Source organism: Culex pipiens, chromosome 3 (genome assembly GCF_016801865.2).
Source record: "Culex pipiens pallens isolate TS chromosome 3, TS_CPP_V2, whole genome shotgun sequence".
Lineage (NCBI taxonomy): Eukaryota > Metazoa > Arthropoda > Insecta > Diptera > Culicidae > Culex > Culex pipiens.
The window spans coordinates 157,670,933-157,691,634 of record NC_068939.1 but is presented as its reverse complement, the minus strand read 5'-3'; the positions used below and the strand labels follow the sequence as shown (position 1 = coordinate 157,691,634).

At 39.7% G+C, this 20,702-nt stretch overlaps 3 protein-coding genes and 1 long non-coding RNA gene across 5 annotated transcripts in view; 2 read left to right on the top strand and 2 right to left on the bottom strand.

Annotated features, from left to right (window-relative positions):
• LOC120414530 (uncharacterized) overlaps window positions 1-1,314 on the top strand; it is a 60,801-nt gene extending 59,487 nt beyond the window's left edge. For both annotated transcript variants that reach the window (XM_039575742.2, XM_052710065.1), the window contains exons 4-5: window positions 1-568; window positions 632-1,314. In XM_039575742.2, the coding sequence (XP_039431676.1) occupies window positions 1-568; window positions 632-870 (807 nt within the window). In that variant the 3' untranslated portion in view covers window positions 871-1,314. The remainder of the gene's footprint in view (window positions 569-631) is intronic.
• A 4,988-nt stretch (window positions 1,315-6,302) lies between these two features.
• LOC128093418 (uncharacterized) lies at window positions 6,303-7,202 on the bottom strand. Its single transcript, XR_008212445.1, has 2 exons — window positions 6,980-7,202; window positions 6,303-6,768 (listed from the first exon to the last, which is right to left on the bottom strand). It is a non-coding gene; the product is annotated as an uncharacterized LOC128093418 (long non-coding RNA).
• A 2,680-nt stretch (window positions 7,203-9,882) lies between these two features.
• On the top strand, window positions 9,883-10,492 carry LOC120414396 (N-alpha-acetyltransferase 38, NatC auxiliary subunit). The gene is made up of 2 exons (XM_039575575.2): window positions 9,883-10,039; window positions 10,107-10,492. Exons 1-2 carry the CDS (start codon window positions 9,989-9,991, stop codon window positions 10,389-10,391), a joined length of 336 nt encoding a protein of 111 aa, XP_039431509.1. The 5' UTR covers window positions 9,883-9,988; the 3' UTR covers window positions 10,392-10,492.
• On the bottom strand, window positions 10,416-10,890 carry LOC120414404 (cytochrome c oxidase assembly factor 6 homolog). Its single transcript, XM_039575587.2, has one exon. The coding sequence runs from the start codon at window positions 10,768-10,770 to the stop codon at window positions 10,504-10,506; it is 267 nt and encodes an 88-aa protein (XP_039431521.1). The 5' UTR covers window positions 10,771-10,890; the 3' UTR covers window positions 10,416-10,503.
• Window positions 10,891-20,702: the final 9,812 nt, after the last annotated feature.

The following is a 20,702-nucleotide window of genomic DNA, read 5'->3' as shown; positions in this document are numbered from 1 at the left end:
ATTTGCACCTTTTTCGCTAGCAAAGGCCACCGGGTGTTTGCCGGCATGAAGGATCCCGTGGAATCCTTGCCGGCCAAGCTGCTCAAGGGTTGGATGAAGATGCGCGAGAACTCGGACACGCCCGTGCCCGGCTCGGTGGTGCCGCTGCGGATCGACGTGACTCGGGAGGATATCCTGCGGGAGGCCGCCGAAGCGATGGGAATCCACCTGAACGCGGGCGAGCGGGGCATTCTGGCCGTGATCAACACCGCGGGTTCGGTGTACCGCGGCCGGATCGATTCGCAGGACTCGCTGCAGTGGGAGAACATGTTCAAGAACAACGTGATGGGCTGCCTGCGGACGGCCCGGGCCTTCATTGGACTGCTGAGGCCGACCCGGGGCAGGTTGATTCTGCTGGGGTCGGGCAACGAGGACGACGGGCTGACGGTTTTCACGGCCACCCGGAACGCGGTGCAGGGCTGTGCGGACGCCCTGCGCAAGGAGCTGAAGCCGTACGGAGTGAGTGTGGTCACGCTGGACTCGCGCGGAGTGCCGGCCGAGGCGCTGTTCAAGGCACCGATACCGTACAGTGAGTGGAACATTAATTATCTCGATTTGTCCCAAATTCTGACCTCAAATCCCATTTCCGCAGCCATCTCCGACGAGGAAGGCGTCCCCACGCAGTACAGTGCCGACGTGTTGACCAGCTCCGCCCTGGGCGTGATCGAGCGCGCCATGTACGATACCCGGCCGAGCGAGTCGTACTGCCTGTCGGTGCCGAACGCCAAGTTCCAGGTGAAGCTGCCCTGCCGGTCGTCCTTCAAGATCACCGGTGGCAGTGGCAGCAGCACGCCGCCCAAGCAGGAATCGAAACCGATCCAGAACGTCTAGAAGAGCTGCTTTTCCGGGCTTGGTCCCACCCCCCCTTCAATGCGAACAAAATTTGCGAGAGCGAGAGATTTCAAAAAGTGCCTTTTTTATTACTATTTTTTCAAACAAAACCCGTTATTATAATTATGTTTTTGATGATTACAATCGCGGATGGATGCTGCGTGACTTAGTTTTACTGGAATTTAAACACGTGCGAGCACACAAAGTGCAACGGCTTTGTATAAAAATAAGCATCGTGAAACGATGGCTGGAAAATAGGATTTCCAATTTAGCTGTTGGTGAGTTGTGTGTGTGTGGTGCGCGAGTGCTTTTCGTAAGAAAATGAGAACAAATGCTACACAAAATTGCGGCTTCTGTACTGTAAAGTTTTGTTTTAAGTCTTACCGATTGTCCTTTTATGTGTAAAATACTGAGAGAATAAAAAACGAATTATTACTTCTATTAGAGGGCGTGTCTTTTTTTGCGTTTTGTGAGATGACATCAATGTGTTAATTATTTTATCACGAATCCGAGGTCAGTTTTTTGATATTTCATGACGGAGGGGCGGTACGACCCCTTCCATTTTTGAACATACGAAAAAATACATGTTTTTCAATAATTTGTTTTAAACTCTAACATTTTCCGTTACTCAATTATATTTTTTTTTTCGAACATGTCATTTTAAGGAAAATTTGATGTTCTTTTCGAATCTTCACTAACCCAGATGGATCATATTTTCATTTAGAACAAAATTTTTCATTTTAAATTTTCGTGTTTTTTTTAGCACTGCAGGGTTTTTTTTTCAGGTTGTAACAATGTTCTACAAAGTGGTAGTGCAGACAATTACAAAAATTTTGCTATGTAAACTTTGTAAACATAATTATCGCGAATTTACGAAAAAAAAAGTGTTGAAAAAGATGGTCGTCGTCGAACATGGCAGTTCATCGTCACCCGCCACAGACACGAATAACGAAACAAAGAGGAACGCAAAAAGTAACTTTAAAAAAATCGTAAAATCGCGATAACTCGTGATTATTACAAGCAACTTCTTTATGTTCACATATCATTTTTTTCAAATTGTCTGCTCTACAATTTTGTAGAACATTGTCACACTCTAAAAATAACCTTGCAAAGTTTTTAAAAAACAAGATATTTTAAAATTAAAAATTTTGTTCAAATTGAAAAATGACCCTTCTGGGTTACGTGGATTTGAAAAGTAAATTAAATTTCCCTTGAAATGACATGTTGCAAAATAAAAAATACAGTTGAGTTACGGAAAATACCAAAAACTTTTTTAAATGATTTTGTCTTTAAAAAATACGTTTGTCGGAATTTTGAGTACGCCATCAAATCGGGAGTCCAATTTTACATAAAAGTCGCTTTGACACCAAATTTCCATCTCATCACCATTTCAGACTGCAAATTGTGCAAAACATGTTTTTTTCGCGTGTTCAAAAATGAAAGGTGTCGTACCACCCTTCCGTCACGAGATATAAAAAAACGAACTCGGATTCGTGACCAGGGACAAAAGTTAGCCCATAGGACAAAATTTTACGCAAATCGAAGAGGGGTTGGGGCAACTGCTGTGTGAGTTGGCGGAGAACGACCCCATTATTAGTTTATCTAAATATCATATTTTACCCATGACCATTTCTCCAGAAAACTTTTGCAATTATCAAAATTGAAACAAACATTTACAATAAGCTAGCAAAGGTTGCTAACGATAATCTTTGCATGGTTCGGTATACGCTGACAACAATTTCACAAAAAATGTTTTTTTTTGTATTTGTTTTTTTTTTTATTTGTCCAAATAAGCACTTTTTTATCATTGGTTTGACCATCTTCACACTAATTTCGGGCTGTCCATAGAAAATCTATGCAAATATTTGAAAATCTGTATCTAACGAAAGTATTTTCTCATCGATTTGGGTTCTTCGGCAGAGGTGTAGGTTATGATGTGGACTACTCGAAAAAAATCGGTACACGGGAAAGGTAGTCAGGATAATTAACTTTGCCTCACTAAAATAATGACTTTTTTATCTCCCTTAGTTTTTTTTCCATTTTTTTTTTATAAATTTTTATTGGTCCAAAAGTGGCAACTATTGAGCTTTAATGATGGACGTTTTGTGTTTCGCTATTTTTTTTTCTTGAAAAAATTTTAATTTTTGGAGAGATATGAAAATTTACACAAAAAAGTTTCCAAAAGTTAATTATGGATGTAAAATTGAATCTTTAATCAAAGGAACTTATGTGATATAGAATTAAACCACAACTTACATTTAAAAAATCGGTGATGAATCTAAACTTTGAGGCATTTTATAAAACTATAATTTTAGATATTAGGTTAAATGATGATGTATGCTAATATCTAAAAGTACTCCAACTATTCACAAAATATAAATACCAGAATAAAATAATATAATATGTGAAACGTGTATAAATCGATGTGGAAATTTGTCCAAATATTCACTGTTTCAAATGTTGTAGGTTGTAGGGTTAAATAGAAAGAAATCACAAATAATTTTCATTTAGAAAAATCTTTAATTTTAACGAATCACCATGGGCTCATGGGCATTAAACAACGCATTATTATGTAGATATTAGCACTGATTTTTTTTAACAAATTTACAATACAGTCCAGACTCGATTATCCGAAGTTTCGTTTATCCAAAATTCGATTATCCGAAGGTTTGTATGGGACTTCGGATAATCGAATCACGAACAAAAAACTGTTTTGTTCGTATTTTTTTTTTTCTATTTGTAAACATTAAATTCGAGTTCTGTGACCCCATTTTAGTCAAATTTGAGTTGTTGATTGTCCCTTAGCATACCAAATATATATTTTTTAAGTATTTCAAATTCTAAATCACTTTGGAGCATGTTTGGTGTTATATTCAAACTAAACAATCAACAACAAGGCAAGAGAAAAAAAAAAAATGGTTGAATTATCCGAAGAGAAATTTTTCCGAGGCCTTCGGATAATCGAATCTGGACTGGATTGGACCACTTTTTTAATGCCAATATTTCAGCAACTAATGGTCTAATTTTCAATGTAGATAAATGAAACATTTTATAATTTTATGATCTTTCCGCAAAAAAATATTTTGACAATTTTGGAGTGAAGACATACATTTTCAATGGGTGTAATATTGAATGTTTGACCCTTTCTGTTGTATTTTTTTCGCAAACCTATTTTTTCCGAATAGTTCTCATCAATACCCACAACTTTGCCCAAGGCACCAAACCTATCATTCCTTCAAAAAATACAGATTTTTATATAAACAGCTGCCAAAATTGTATAGAGACTTGTACGGGTGAACCATTGACAAAAATGGCTTCTTTGACACAGGAAAATATGAGCCTGAAAAAAATCAAAAAATAAAAACGGCCGAAATTGGCCGATTTTGTAAAAATTTGCTCATCTTAGTAATCTGATCCAAATGAAAGAAAAAAAATGAAGCCTGTTTTTATGAATTTCACTGCTTTTCAACCAAGGGGGTTGACACTTCGAATATTTTCATTCGATTATTTTGGTAGCTCAAAGAACCGTGCTGCGATCAAGATTGTTCCGATGTGACTCGTCTTAAGTGTGAATTTTGAGGGTTTTTCAACTATGTACCTATTTCTCTTTAAGGAACTAGACTCCCTCAAAACATCTTTTGCGTGTCCACCGCCAACTCCCCCACCGAAGGACATCATAGGAGCCATCGCGTTAACTGCTGGTGATTAATTAAGCCTACTTTACAAGATAGGCCTCTTCGACGGAGAACCTACCGTGCAGCAGGTTGCACCAGATCCCACCAAGAGTTCAGGACTTCAAACAGCTTTACCCTGCCTCGCCCAAAGACCTCCCGAACGAGGTGACAACCCTGTTGATGGTTGTTTTGTAACCGCGAGCTTTGTCGGTTAAAGGGCCATGACGCAAAGGCCAAAAAACCGGTCAACAACAATGTTCCGGAGATGCCGTACGTGCATCCGCAGCACTAGAAAAATCTGTGATTCATTCCGGATGAATGGACCTAAAACCGTTAAAGTTCAAGTAGAGGAACGGCGTCGAACGAGCGAGTGGCCATCGCGTTAAGTTACGAAGTGCAGCGGGTCGTCGTGGTCAATCGGATTGAACGTTTCAACGGATGCGACCGAGTTCAAGTACAGCAAGTGTCTGCTGGTGACGCGGTATTTGAATCGACGCCGTTGGCCGTCGAAGATCATGATCATGCTAAAAAAATGTGAGGTATTTCGCAGAACTCAGCCAGAAGCTAAAGCCCGGCAGTAAGGTGGCCGTCGTACCAGTTCTTTCACCATCTTGCCGAAATATCTTACCCAGTGGACGACTTATCGCGATCGCGAAGAAGGCGGAAATGTTTGTCCCAAGACGCAGATCAAGGCCGTCCAAGTGCAGGACAAAAATCTTAAGCTTAAGCCGACGCTGACGGACGACGGCCGGTAATTTCGCTTACTTCTACGACCCGACACTGGGACGCCGACGAGTAGAACATCGCGACCACGCAGTCGTCTCGAGGCGACTTCCGGGGAGTAAATGGCCAGAAAGATTAAGTAGCCCGCGTTTACTTGAACAACCCATAATCCAACTCTTTATTCCAGACAAAATCTAAACCCACCAGATCATGTTCTGGAATATGACACGAATATACCACCGCTCTCAAAGGAACTGTCGATCAACCCAAATTAACGGACACGGAATCGCCGTGGAACGTGGTTGGACGGAGCACTATGAACCTAACGATTTCTACATCAATCCGACGAAGGCGCCAAATGGAGGAATGACCATCGCGAGGGACGCAACGAGGTGCAACCAATTGACACGCGGTCGACAAGAAGGTCATTTTTGCGGATAGGCCCGAGTCTAGTACGACGAGTTTCTGCTGACGAAGGGGAACCAGGCTGTGCTCTAAAAATGGCCACCGAGGCCACGCAAGATCAAGAGATTTTGGAAAGTCCAGAATCCGGGCTGCGATCGGAGCAGCAGCCCGATGCCGGTCTGGTGCGACGATCGTAAGTGAACGACATTCTGTTCGGCGAGGATGACCTTGTGGGCGGCGGAGGGCATCCTTTATGCTTGCCAAAAAATAATCTTGGAGAAATCGATGAACACGAACCCACAGCAGGCGCATTCGGTGGCGGTGATGAAGAAGAAGGACTACGAGGTGGTGGTGATTTATTTGAGTCATTCACTGTCTTAGGTTTACGAGGATCCCTACAACAGTTTAAAGGCCAACGCGGAGGTGCCCGGAAGCGACGACGCATGCAGCTGCGTAGCAATTAAACCTGAGTAGCAACCGAGCTGGATTCAGACGAAGCGCTGCGGCTAAGGACGTCGACTCAAACAATCGACTGTGCTGGAAAAGAAGCTCATCGAGAAACAGAGAGCTTCCGCTTGTTTCAGGCGCTGACCCAATTCCCACACCAACGATTTTACAAAGAAAAACGAATTAAACGTTGGAACCCTCGAAAGAGGTTAGTTTTATATTTATATTAAAAGAAATAAACTACCTTCTCAAGAAAAGAATCGCCATTATTTTGCACTTTGTCCTGGAAGGCAAATTTTTTCGTACGGACGAACTGACCTGGTGGTCTTCGTCATTGGGATTTATTCAGCGAGCGTAGTCGGGAGCCGTTCTGCTGTTCTATGCATTTGATTGGGATTTTAAACAGATAACTGCAAGTGAATAGATACATGTGGGATGAATGGGGACAGGTGGGACAATGAATGACAGGGAAGTGTTGAAAAATTAAAATCGCAACGAAGATCAATACCAGTTCGGATACCGTTTTGATTGCTCAGTTTGGGGTAACGCGTCGAATCCGGGTTGACGTTAACGGCGGTGATGTTGTTGTTGGCTCTTCTTTATCATCTGTAGCGAGTGCGGTAAGGTGGGCCATGATTGTTGACAGCAGCTGAAAAATAGAGGTCTTTTTTTGATATCTATTTCAAGTAGAACCTCAGCCTCTGCCATAAAACAGGCCGTTCCGGTGATCCGAGACAGCAGGCCAGATTCTACCGTATGATGGAACTAGCACTGGAGAAGAAGCTTGTCTTGCTACTTCCGAACCGGCACGAGTATAGCAGTTTGCAGATAACTGAGCACCAACTATTTCCGGAACTTACTCTCTCGTAGGCAAATCCGCCCCTCGCTAATAAATGCGTGCTGGAACTGACAAACGATGGCCACTCCGTAGGTTTTCTTTGTGTCTAAATCGCCGAAAAGAATCAGAGAGAACCAATCACGCAAAAGTGCTTCTGTTTTTGTTGTCGAATGTTTTGACGTTTACACGCTTATCTGGAAAACTCATATTATAGAACAAATCATTCTCATCATTCCAATCATTCCAGAATGAAACTGGAATTATTCCAGAATGATCGAGAGTCAACCCCCTTGTTTTCAACGCATTATTGTGGTATTTTATAGCAGCTTCTAAACAACATTTTCAACCGATTTCAAGTAGAGATCCTAAATTGAGGTTTTGCAGCGCGACTGTGTTTCAAATGTAGGTGGCGCCAAAATGAGGTTACTTGCCAAAAATCGTATTCCTTTCTGCTGGATTGAAGAACAAAATCGCTTATTTCTCATTATATCCTACTTCAATCTTAATGAAACTTGTTGCAAAAGACGAGAAAATTTTTTTGCTTTAAAGTAATGAACATCAATTTTTGGGCGCGCAAAAATTTGTGAACTTTTTTTTTAAAAAACATGTTTTGGAACACGAAAAAATGAGTTTTCCGGTATATATCAACGAAATAAGCATTTATATAGTTGATAACAGATGTGTTAACGTATATTCAACAATTTCTATTGATTTTTGACAGACTTTGTTGCCAATTAGTCCAAATAACTATCTTTAACTAAATTTACAATTTTCTCATAGAAAAATCAAACAAATATTAGAAAGTTATACATCAAATTGTTGGAAATAATTTTTCTCATCCGAATCCGGCATAAGTTTTATAAAAATGTTGATTTTGAAGGTATAAACACATTTTTTCGAAAAATCATAGGTTTACGCTACTTGTTCATAGGTGGCGACATGTGTTTTTTAGCTTTGCTGCAAATTCTCTATAGGGAGACTGTTCGAAGTGAATTTGAGGTACCCAAACAGACACGAGTTTGACGTATCCAAACGAGCATTTGCCTTTACGCCCAGCAAAATTTATCAGTGTTGCCAAGCTCAAAACATACGTTGCCAAATCGATTTAGCAAACTAAGACCAGTCTCCATATTTAGGGTCTCTAATTTCAAGTCATACATATATTAGAATAAAGTAAGCAACCACGATTATATTTAAAATTTTGAAATATTTTGAAATAGTAAAAATTTGTGTGTGTGTGTGTGTGTGTGTGTGTGGTCCAATCCAATACCCGCTAACCGGTAGCGATTATGGGAAAGTATAAATTGTATCAGACTTTGTATATGCCGAATGCTGATACAACTTATCTCAGTCCCGGGTATTAGGTGGTGATAGCCCTCGCGCTGCTTCCAACGACCCATTTCAGAATGGCAGAGATCCTAGCGGCCCAATTCCGAGGTCGTCGGGCATTGTCCGGCCCCGCCTTAACATAGAAGCAAGCACCAGACGGATCTTTGATCTATCTTAAGGCTCCCAATCCCTTCAGGCAAATCAGGGATCAGAGCGTATTTAATATGAGAAGAATACAACATGTTTTATAACCTTTAGATGGCCGACTGGTTAGAGTCCCAGATCATCAATCCAAAGGTGTGAGTTCGAATTCCACCTGATTCTGTTTCGTTTTTGTTCATATTCAAAGTTCAAATTCTTGATTCCAAATTTCAAAGGTACCGACCGGGATTTGATCCCTGAACCTTCTGCTTGTGAGGCAGAAGCCGTAACCATTAAGCCACGGAGTCGGTCACAATTTCATGAACATAAATGCAGTGTATCAAAAAATTGTTTTGTACTGAGAAATTATCCGCTTTTTAAATACCTACCTAAACAAAGATTCAACTTTTCTATTTCTATCTATCTATTAAATATCAATCGACCCAGGAGAATGTCCTCATTACAATCCTGACACTGATTTGACAAACAATTCTACTCAAACATAACAAAAAACAATTGAAGAATTCGACGACGTTTTTTCCGCTAGGTTCGCTGTTGTTCCAGCGGTGTTCGGAATGACAGCCCCCATACAGTTTGAGCAGTTTTTAGGGAAAAATCGCGTTTTTGATGAAAAATCAAGCATTTTTAGAAAAGTGGGGTATTGCAAAGTGTGGCAATTTCGCTAACGATCATAATGCGTGGTGATTTGTAGTGATTAATTGTGACTGGTATTTTATTTAAACGATTTTTCTAAAAAGATGATCGAGATTTTGGATAACTTGAGTTAAATGTTGCAAAAGTTAAAAGTAATGATGAAATGTTATGTAAAAGTGTTTAAACTTTACTTTTCTTCCCCTTTGACCAAAATATTGACCTTAAAATGCATTTTGATGATTTTTTTGGAAAAAAACGAATAACTGGCAATTTTTTGAGAAAATTATTGTAATTATGCTGTAATATGACTCTAATAGTTTGTTCTATCAATAATACATACATAAGGAGCATTATCAATCAAATAAATCATATTTAAATCAATTTTTCAAAAGATCTTTTTGGTAAATTTGAGGAAAAAACATTAAAAATTAACTCAGCCCCTATGATTTATACATCATTTGATTCGTTTATGCGATTGCCACACTTTACAACAACTTTCATCGACGTTAAAAAATATTTGAAGGAAATAAAAATCAAAAACTGCAAAAAAAAAAATATTTCCAAGCACGCTGTCATTCCGAACATCGTTGCGTAGTGCTTCTACTCGCCACCAGGATGCGTGCACGTTTCTGTCGAATCTCTCAATCGACCAATAAAAGTCCCAAATGCAGGCCAAAAATGTACCGGCTGTTTCTTCTACTGAATGTCCAATTTGCTCTATAGTTCCGATCCCCACCACCGTTGACCGGATGGCGTTTCAGTTTCCTCATTCCACCGCTGCATTGCTAGTGGCGCCGCTATCCATTTTATTTACAAGCTGTCAAAAGTTCGAATCATAACATTGCGTTTTGTTTACAAAAGTGAGCCAGATTGTGAAATCTTAGCAGAAAACACTTAAAAATCTAAAATGAGCAGCGACGAAAAGGACACCGACGATGAAACCTGGAACAAGATTCAGGTGAGTGAATGTTCCGATTCAACGGCCTCTTTTCTTAACGCGGTTTAATTAATGCTTAAATTTACAGGCAAAGCGCGACGAGCACAAGGCAATGGTGGAACAGGAAACCAATCCGAGCAGGAAAAAGCTCCGGTCCTGGCTGAACAACACCTTCCGGGTGAAGATGTCCGACGGGAGAATTCTGATTGGAATGTTCGTTTGCACCGATGCGGACGCGAACGTGATTCTGGGTCTGACCAGCGAGTACACGGAACAGGGCGGAGAGGAGCGGATTCTCGGGTTGGTCATGATTCCGGGACGATACATTGTTTCGATTGAGGTCGAGGACAATTCGGTTGCTGCTGCTAGTTAGGATGGGGGTGGTTTTGGGTTTTATTAGCTTTATTTATTGATTTATTTCCTAATAACTGTACAGGGCGCGCGAAATAAACAAGTAAAACAAGTCCTAATTGATCCACGAAACTCTACTTTTGCTGCTGCTGCTCGTTCAGCGGTTCGTATCCTTTTGCCATTTTTGCCTTAAACTGCTCGAACGTCCGCTTCCGGTCAAAGTGTTTGACCCACTGGCCGGGGCACCCTTTTTCGTACAGTTTCCGGAGCGCTACGCACTGCTTCGGTTCCGGCTGGCCCGACGTCGAGCTGTGCATGGGCGCGTGCTGCTCCAAACAGGCCCAGTACTCGTCCCGGGCGGCCCAACACGCGGCACGGGTTTCCTTGTCCGGGAAGGTCATTTCTCCGATGGCAGTGGCGGGGAGTTTCACTCAAAAACACGGCAAACGAAACTTTTGGTTTTTCTTATGTCATCAGCGGCGAGTTGAAGGATTTTTGTTTATCACGCGTGTGCGGTGCGAGAAATGTCAGATTTGGGATGATGGTTCGTGTGCTGTTGAGAAGGTTGGCTTGAAGTGGGGATTTAGCAGAGATTTGAACCAACAGCTGGTTGCAAAACTGACCACATGGAGCGCTGCTTGCAAGATGTTAAAAGACAAAATAAATAAATGCTTTAATTATTTTATTATTATTTTTAATGATTTGGGATTGTTTTCAAATCTGGAGCAACACGAGAAAAGGGCGGATAAGCATTTTGACCTCTAGAACTATTTTGCAAATTCCGAGCCAACAGGTAACTTTTTCACAAAACTCGATGTGTTAAACAATAGCTGGCCTTCTCAGCTACCATCTAACGTAGCGAGTTTTGTTAAATAGTTACCTGTTGTTTCGGAATTTGCAAAATAGTTCTAGCTGTCAAAATGCTTATGCGCCCTTTTCAAATGTTGCTCCAGAAATGGTCTTTAGTGTCATTTGTAAACAAATCCGTTTTTCGATCGCTTTTCGATCAATTTATGAGTTGCCAAATTCGAAAATGCTTTGCATTGGGTCCTAAAATGAAGCTTAGATTGTTGATATTATTGTTTACAGCGATAAAGCTTATTTTTCTGAGTACATTGACCCTTTGTACAACCACAAAGAGTTTAAAATGGATTTTTAAATCAATTTTGAAAAATTAACCTCGCGGTCCTTCTTGACAGAAAAGCTCCTACTTGACAGCTTGTTCCAAGGGGACCATAGTTAATCCATCGAAAAAATGTTGTCTTGTCAAAAAAAAATTTTGCATTAAAATGAAAAAAAGTGATCAGAAATGGTTTTTAATCGTGTTTTTTACCGTTGTACATAAAAATTTACATAGGGCTTTAGTACCCAATTAGATCCTGAAACTAAACCAAAATTTGGGATATTATTGTTCACAACGATAAAGCTTATTTTTCTGAGTACAATGACCCTTTGTACGACCGAATAAATTTTTAACTCAATTTTTAAAAATTAACTTCGTGGTTTTCTTGACAAAGAAGGTTCTACTTGACAGTTTTTTTTCCAAACGGACCATAGTTGAGGATGAAAATTTTGTCTTGACATACACATCTTTTTTTTCGTTCCAACCACAAACCAGTGCAGTTCAAAAAAAAAAAAAAGTCGTCGCCATCTCTTACAGCAGATCAATATTTTGCTAAGATGAGTACGGGATCGGACGACTCTGAGCGAGAGGTTCGGCCTCGGCGCCGGTTCCAGCGAGACGGATCCCGATGGCAGAGCTGAACGAGATGTTAAACAATACGGCGAAGCTGAGGAAATTCGAGCGGCAGAAGAAGCTGTCCCCTTTGAGCTATTGCCAGGTTCCCGAGCGGACGACGGTCTCCCGATACTTGTTGGATCCGCTCTTTGCTTCAACAACTTGTCTTTATCAGCTTCGAAACCAGTACAGGGAAATTGCGGCCATTAATCCCGTTTCGTCACCAACTCTTACAGAAGATCAACGTTTTCCTAAGATGAGTACGGAATCGGCCTCGGCGCCGGTTCCAGCGAGACGGATCCCGATGGCCGAGCTGCACGAGATGTTAAATAATGCGGCGAAGCTGAGGAAATTCGAGCGGCAGAAGAAGCTGTCCCCTTTGAGCTACTGCCAGGTTCCCGAGCGGACGATGGTCTCCCGACAGTTGTTGGATCCGCTCTTTGCTTACTCGTCTTTATCAGCTTCGAGACCAGTACCGGGGAAAGTGCGGCCATTAATCCCGTTAAGGCCGGGCAGAACCAACACGGCATTCTGCTGAAGAAGGAGAAAGAAGTCCTGGTCTTTCCGAACGCCCCTATTCGAGCGCTTGCGGGTCAGGACGGTCGTTGCTGTTGTGGTGACGGAAGAACGTGGATTCGCTGCTCCGGCCGTAAAACCTGACGTAGGCACGCTGCAGGTGCCGGACGAACGAATCCGGAACCGGCTGCTTAAGCTCCGCTGGAGTACCCGTCGATGTTCATGCCGTATGCTGGCCAGTACATGCCACAAGCACAATACCCGGTGATGTCTTACTGGCCGAATATGTTTGGCCAATACCCCATGGGTGGAGACCAGGGAGGCCAGCGTTGATTCTTTAAGAAAATGTTTTTTCTTTTGATAGAGTTGAATTTTCTTTCGTTACCCTACCGTAAATACTCTTTACTGAAAACAATGAAAATTCAGAGAACAAATCTAGAGTTTTTTTTTCTTGAAGAGGTCCTATAAGCTGTTGTCTTTCATATGTTTATAGGACCTATTCAAAATAAAATAAGTATCGGAAGTCGCGATGGCTGTAACGACGTTACGACGGTAACCAGATTTTCTTTTCGTTACTTAATTTTTGATTGATTTTTTAATCCAAGATGACGACCAAAATAACGGCGATCCAGTTGCAAAGTAACCACCGACCTTACAAGTCGCATTCTCAACGCCAGTCCGCAGTTTGTGTGCGCGTCGCCGCTTTTTTTAAAATGTGCACCGTAGACAAAAACAGTGTGGTTCTGGATTTTTGTCAACTCCAAAACCAACCAAGCCCAAAGCTTGTAAAAAAATTTCTCGCAGACCTTCAAGTAAACCAAGAAAACTTGCGAGCATTGCAATTATGCAATAGGAGAAGAATAGCCGTGTTGCAGTTCGCCGACTCAGCAATGGCCTCGTCCATCATCGACAAACCTCTGGTATATCAGGGTTGCAAAATCCCGATTTACCTGGACAACAACGCTACGGAAGTTCGTGTGCTTGACCTACCTCTAGGCATAAGCAATGATGACGTAGTCAAAGTGATGAGTAAATTCGGCGAAATTTTGACCATCACCAACGACCGCTGGATTAACTTCTTCCCAGGGATCCCAAATGGAGTTCGGACCCTGCGGATGTTGCTGAAACAGCCAACGCCGAAATCAATCACTGTAAACAACGCTGCTGCAGCAGTGACGATTATAGGCAAAAAATCGCTTTGCAAACTCAAAGCAAAGAACAAAAAAAGTGGGGATTCGAGTAAAAAGGTGAACCAAAAAAGCAGTACACCACCGACTGAACCTGAGCCAAGCAGCAGCAGCAGCAGAAAAAGCAACAACAGTAAACCAGACCAAAATGCAATGGAAACAAGTGAAATTGCCGAAGAATCTAACGATGGATTCGAGACCGTGCTTTCTAAGCACACTCGCAAAACCCGGAAGCGCTTGCAAGCATATTTGGACGCGGATTACGACTTAAGAACAAAGCGAAGAGAGATGGCTAAAGAAGAAACAACAGATGAAGAAGACGAAGATGCCATACAAGCAAAATATTATTACAATAAGTGTTATGAGTTAACGGTTAAATCCTCGAAGGAAGAGGACGAAGAAAAAAGTAAAGAATTTGATAATTTAAGATCCAAATTTGCCCGTAAATATTTGAAACTAAGACAGAAATCGTTAGAAAAAAGGCATGGTATCAATCATTGAAATATAGCCAGACAAGTGATCAAAAACTTTGTAAACTTTCCTCTTCTACTATCCACCTTGAAGAGACGAATGCACAATGGTGTAAAATCTCTATAATAAATCAAAAAAAAAAAAAAAAAAATAACGGCGATCAAATATTGAAAAAAGGTCCCATAACTATGTACAAACTTTCGAATAATCGAACTTCGGATAATCGAATCTTCGGATAATCGAGTCTGGACTGCATTGCAAACTAATTTAAAAAAAAAAATCTAAATTGGGTCCTAAATGAAGCTTAGATTGCTGATATTATTGTTCACAGCGATAAAGCTTATTTTTCTGAGTACAATGACCCTTTGTACGGCCACAAAGAGTTTAAAATGGATTTTTAAATCAATTTTGAAAAATTATCCTCGCGGTCCGCCTTGACAGAAAAGTTCCTACTTGACAGCTCGTTCCAAGGGAACCATAGATGGTCCATCGAAAAAATGTTGTCTTGTCAATATTTTTTTTTTTGCATTAAAATGAAAAAAAGTGTCCAGAAATGGTTTTAAATCGTGTTTTTACCGTTGTACATAAAAATTGGCATAGGGCTTTACTGCCCATGATCGCATAAATGTCCCATATGCGTTTTCGTCACTTTTGACTTATTGATGCAGTTTGGTTCAAAATCTTGTGCTCTTTCAAAAGAGCCTTTAACATCCAGTACTTTGTTCTAGAAATCTGGAGGAAATCCAGTTTTTTCGCGAAAACTTAACACGTAGCCTTATGTGTGGGACAATTTTGCCTTGCGTTTTTCTCAGAATGATGTTTTTGCATATGGGACATTTATGCGAACATGGGCAGTATAGGGCTGAAATTTTAAAGTTATTGCAGTTTTAGTGAAAAAAGACGATTTTTTGCCGTTTTCGTCATTTTCCGATTTTTGCGCGTGGCGCGTTGAAAAACCCGGTTTTTTTATTTTTTTAAAATCGTATCGCAGAAAATTGAAAACTTATCTTCACCATTTTTTGATATATTATGTAAAATTTTCCGAGGAATCAGGTAAAAATATTTTCAGACATAGGCTCTTTGGTCCCGAGACCTTCAAAACAGTATTTTAAGTACTACTTTTATACTTTTTTGAAAAAAGTGGTTTTTGCGAAAAATTACAAAAATTGCCATTTTTCGGACCACTCTAACACGGCGTAGGTCACCCTAATGGCCAAACAAAAAAATATGGGTCTTATTATTTCGGCCAAGGAACCCCCAGAAAAATTTTGAGCCCGACTGGAGAATTTTTTTTTTCGAATCATGCTGTTTTCGTGGGGAATTGCTGTATTTAAATATGTGATATGTTTTTCAGTTAAATATTTTTAAATGAGTTGTAACCTGCCTGCTGCAGTTTACCATCGCAACAGTAGAAGTCTGCGAATAACAAGAAGAGTGCCCTAAGCCATCCCGATCAGGGCAAAATTTGATCTTTTGTCTGCTAGAATTTTTATAAAACCACTACACTTACAACACAAACAAGAAGCCAAGAACCATCATCATCATCATCGATCGCGGCTTCCCAGCAGCCGATCGATGCTGATTGCGCGTTGACTCTCGCGAGCGCGTAATCTCCTAGCGAACTGCACGCACATTTGGAACACATGCACATGATATTGGGCAATTTTAAAATCGAAGGCCGATCATTGATTGATTACCCTAGCACGTGAGCACATTTAGCACAGACCTGTAATCATGTCTCAGGTAAAACCACATTTACATACCGGATCAGCATAATCCATGCCAGCACCAAACCAATTTCCCGAGGGGGAAATCAAGCCGAGCAGTTTGAGCCACCCTAGCGACGCCCCGGTACTCACTCTCCAATCTCTTATCGGCCGACGTCAACCAGAGCCGTGAGAGATAACACGCGGCGCGATCGGCCAACCAATATAGCCGATCGTCGCCCGCAGATCATCATCAGTCACTGGTTCAGCATCAAAGAGACCGCCTCGATCGTCGACCCGTCAAGTGTTCCGCCAGACGATTGGCCAGCAGAAGTTTCGCTTATTGTGTTTTCTTGTGGTGAAAACCGTCTCACCAGTGATAAGGATATCGGCGTGGAAAATTAACCGCACTGGAGTGCGAGGTGCCGCGATACCGAAAATTGGTCGCGGTGGAGAGTGAGGTGGCGTCTACTATCAGCATGGAAAGCATGGCCATGCTGGAGTAGTTGGATAACTTGAGATCGGCCTTCATTTCCTGTTTCACAAGCTGAATTCCATCATGGCTGGAGTCGTGGTGTGGAGCAGTGCGCTGCTGTGCATTCCTGCCGACTGGACGGCGGGGCTAATGCACCGGATGGCCGGCGTTCTCGCCGGTGACCAAGCTGGGTTCTGCCCGGGCAGCAACGTTGTTCCGGATCGTCGAGGGATACACGGGGGTCACACACACACACAGGTTTACACCCGCAACTCTAGTTTTAAGGACGCCAACTAGGTTTAGTTCGTCAATATAGATGTAAGTACGCTAAAATCCCCTCTTTTATTTCTGTGTAGGTTGAATTTATCCTTGTCTTGGGAGGGCTGGTTGATTATCTGGGATTCTGTTGGAATTCGACCCATTTTTATTGTTTGCTGTGTTCTTTTGCATCTGTGCAGGAAATAGTACTCCTGCTATTCAATAGTCCTCCATCTTGTCTCATGCTCGCACTTTCCCTGGAAATGGGAGGTGACAGAGTTTCAAGATTTATAGCCATTTTCAGTAAAGCAAGCTTCTAAGTACAGTATAGAAAATTTCAGATTCATGCCACAAAATTGATTCTGGTAGCAACAAAAAATGGTTTTGCGAATAAAACAATTTCTAATAAACTTTGATCAATCTTGGAACGTTTTATTTATCTAACCTAAAATTTATATAAATTTTATTGAAAGAATATAAACTTAGTTAAACAAACTTTTAATTATGAACTTTCAAATAAAACATTTACCTAACATATGGTAAATTGTTTAATTGGTTACGTCAAACTCACTTTAAGGCAAATAATTGTTTAAAATACAGTTACTATCATGATAACGGTTCCTGGATATTGCGTGGCCGGAATTAATAATATTTGACAAATAAATTTAATTCCTATCAATGTAACCCCGGATTACAGTATGAAAAAAATATTTTAAAAATACATTTGACATTGCCTAGAAGATAAAAATCGATGACGAATTTTGCTGACAGCGAATTTCGTAGGTGGTTTACAATTTGAAAGATGTTGAATATTTTAAAATAATGATTAAACAAAAATAAGAACACAAAAATTGATAAAATGATGATAATTATTTTCGAGCCTGATGGGTCATATATGACCCAAAAATTAAAAATTCCAAAACTAGCCTATAATTTTCGTATGGTCGTAAGAATCATTTTCCCATCATCACTTAAAAAATATTTTTTTGAAAATTCAGGCTTGAAAGGGTTAAAAGAAAAACCAACAAATTAACTAACTGAAGAGAAGCTTCATCTCGAATCCTAATTTCAATCAAATTAAAGTTTTTTTTTTCATTTCTGACAAATGCAAATGAAAAGACGAGATTGCATTAATTTCCCCACGCGGTGCATGCTCGAAAGCTATTAATCATTCTTGAACATTGTCCATCTTTTTCTGCACGCGAAATAGTGAAAGAAAAATTGTCAAGATCCGCAACAATTGCGCCAAGTTTTTTCGTCGTTCAAATTGCACTTCTGAAATCCTAGCGACTCAATTGGTTTCGGGACGACACGCGATTTCGTTCGTTTTTTGGGAAGAAGGAAAAGTTTCAAACTTAATTGCTTGTATAATTCCGTGTGCCACCAAGTCGCTGATAAGAAGCTATCAATTATGTTCTGTGCTTCTTTCCGGGAGTTTGCCGAAGAGCGAACGAAGCAATAAAACTTAAACTTTTGCGAGGAAATATGTCGGAACAATTGTTGTGCCAATGAGGATGATTTCCAGATGGCAATAAAGTTTATAATTTTCTTTATGACATTAAGTTTTAAAGAGAATGTTATTATATATTTAATTTATTATCATATTTATAAATTTGTTGGTCAAAATTTAAGCAACTTTTCCCCATTTATTTATCATCTCACCCAGATAAGCCATTGTTTTCCTGTTGTGAATGGGTAATTTATTGCTCGAAACAAAACCCGATGATAACCTCTCCACAAAAGCACAGTCAATCAAAGCTTTGCAAGCCAGACAGCAGTGTCTGTGTGTACAGCATCCAAGCATAATTACAGAGCTTTATCAACATGAGCATGAGCAGATTGCCCCTCAAGTACCCCCTCGCAACACCTACTAATTGCATGTTTTGGATGGGTCTGAACTTCACACACACAAACATATTCGAACAGACGTGCACGTGCGTGGCACGTGGAAATCCATTGTTCTGTGATTTATTGTTAATTAATTTTGATTACCGCCCTGGTGATTTGATTTGTTTGATCTGACACGTCTGCGTCTGTGTATGTGTGTTGGAGAAAAGATGCGAATTTGATAACCTCACCTGCACACTGCTGCTCAACCTGAAGTTGTGCGTACGAGAAAGGAGAACACGTGGACGGCGTTGAGCGAGAGATATCTAATTCAATTGGCACACGTGGCGAAAGTTCTGGCTCTGTGTTCGGCTGTGGTTGCAAATTCTTGCTCATCTGTTCATGCCACACGCACCAATTTGCACCACACACGTCATTATTGATGTGCGTATAATTAGTGCGGTTCTGTTTGGAAATGTGAGCATGTTGGAGCTGCTAAGTGTAGTTATGTGTGGCGTGACCCACTATTGAAAAAAAAAAACAATCATGTCATTGAAAGGTTTTCGTAATGATTTCAAATATTTTTTTTAATGGGTTAGATTAAGGGTAGATATGCATAAGGTAAGTAAATTCATATTTCAATTTTATCATAAAATGAGTCTTAAATTACAGAACCGAGAACCGAAGTGGTTTTTTGATTCATTTCGTTGTGTAAAATATTAAATATTTGGCTTCTTTGAAATGTAGATCTTGAATACCTCTAACAAAAACAAAATCTTAAAAAGATCAAAAAGTTTCACAAATGTTTAATTTTGAAACGTTGAAAATTTGGCCTTTAGTTTCTATAATAATGGCATAAGAAAATGTTTTTAAAAACCGAAAAATCTTAACGAAAGCTGAGACAATTTCACAAAATGATCTTATAAAATCAAGTGTATCTGAATTCTATGCTTTTTGGTCAATTTTTTCTACGCCCTTTCTAAATTTTCTTAAAAAAAAAGGACTGCAATAGATGTTTTACTTTAAAAAGAATCCCGGATAAAAAATTACCATTTGATTACCATATTGGATCATACAATGACACTTTGAGAAATGGTAACTATTTGTGAAATCGTTTTTCAATTTCCCAAAATTAAAATTTAACTATATTAAACTATTTGTAAAGTGTTTGATTTAAGGTTACTTTTTGCCAAATAGTACTTAAACCATTTATTTACCATACAACAAACAGTTTTTTGACGAAAATAGTACTGAGTTTTTTAAGGTTACCATTGCTAACCACCCTTATGCCAGATGGTTAAACCATTTGTGAGATAGTAAAAATTCATGCCAACCATATAAATACCATTTCTAAAATAGTAGTCAAACATTTTTGGAAATGGTAGTAACAATATAGTTTAAAGTTCAATTACCATATGAAAAAAAGTTTTTATATGGTACTTTTTTATGCGGGATGTTTTAAAGAAAAAAAAATTGCAATCGATGGTAAACAATTGAGAAAAAATTGTTTACGTTTATTTTGCATTTAAAAACTTTGGACTTTTTGCCATTATGATTTTTGAGACCACAGAATCGGCAACATAATGATGATTTTTTTCATGAAATCGTTGATTTTTTTGCTTTAAAAAATGAGTTTTTTATTTTATCCTACCGTCATCAGGGGTGAAATTGGGCCTGGGGGTGAGATTGGGCCATTGTCACCCCTGATGACGGTACCTCCGATCTAGACCCGGGCCGAGAGACAAAACTTGAAGCATACATATTTTAATAGCCTTTTTTATAAAAAAAATGTGATTTTCATTTTTTTTGTGTTCGTCGCCTCCCGTGGATTGGTTCAATTTTTTCGATTTGAAATTCGAACAAAAAGAACAACTTTTTTTTTTAATTTTTATGTATTCATTTGAACTTGCCGATTTTTGACCCCCAGAAATAGCTATTTTTAATTCCTTATGCTCTGGCTGAGCTCAATGATGAGAACCGTTTTATTTTAATGAATTAAAATAAAATAATGATCGAAATTTTTTAATGAATATTGAAAATGTTGTTGATAGAAAAAGTAAACATGATTTTCTGATTTTTTTTCATGAAATTATTCTGATTTTTTTTTTAAGTTTAAAAGTCGGTTTCAGCGGTAAAACATAAAATTTATTTTTTA

What these genes read in the sequence shown, in the direction of transcription:
- LOC120414396 (XM_039575575.2), top strand. Translation starts at nt 9,989, where the DNA reads ATGAGCAGCGACGAAAAGGACACCGACGATGAAACCTGGAACAAGATT. An exon ending in AAACCTGGAACAAGATTCAG is followed by an intron (nt 10,040 to 10,106) that starts GTGAGTGAATGT and finishes TTAAATTTACAG; the next exon opens with GCAAAGCGCGACGAGCACAA.
- LOC120414404 (XM_039575587.2), bottom strand. Translation starts at nt 10,770, where the DNA reads ATGACCTTCCCGGACAAGGAAACCCGTGCCGCGTGTTGGGCCGCCCGG.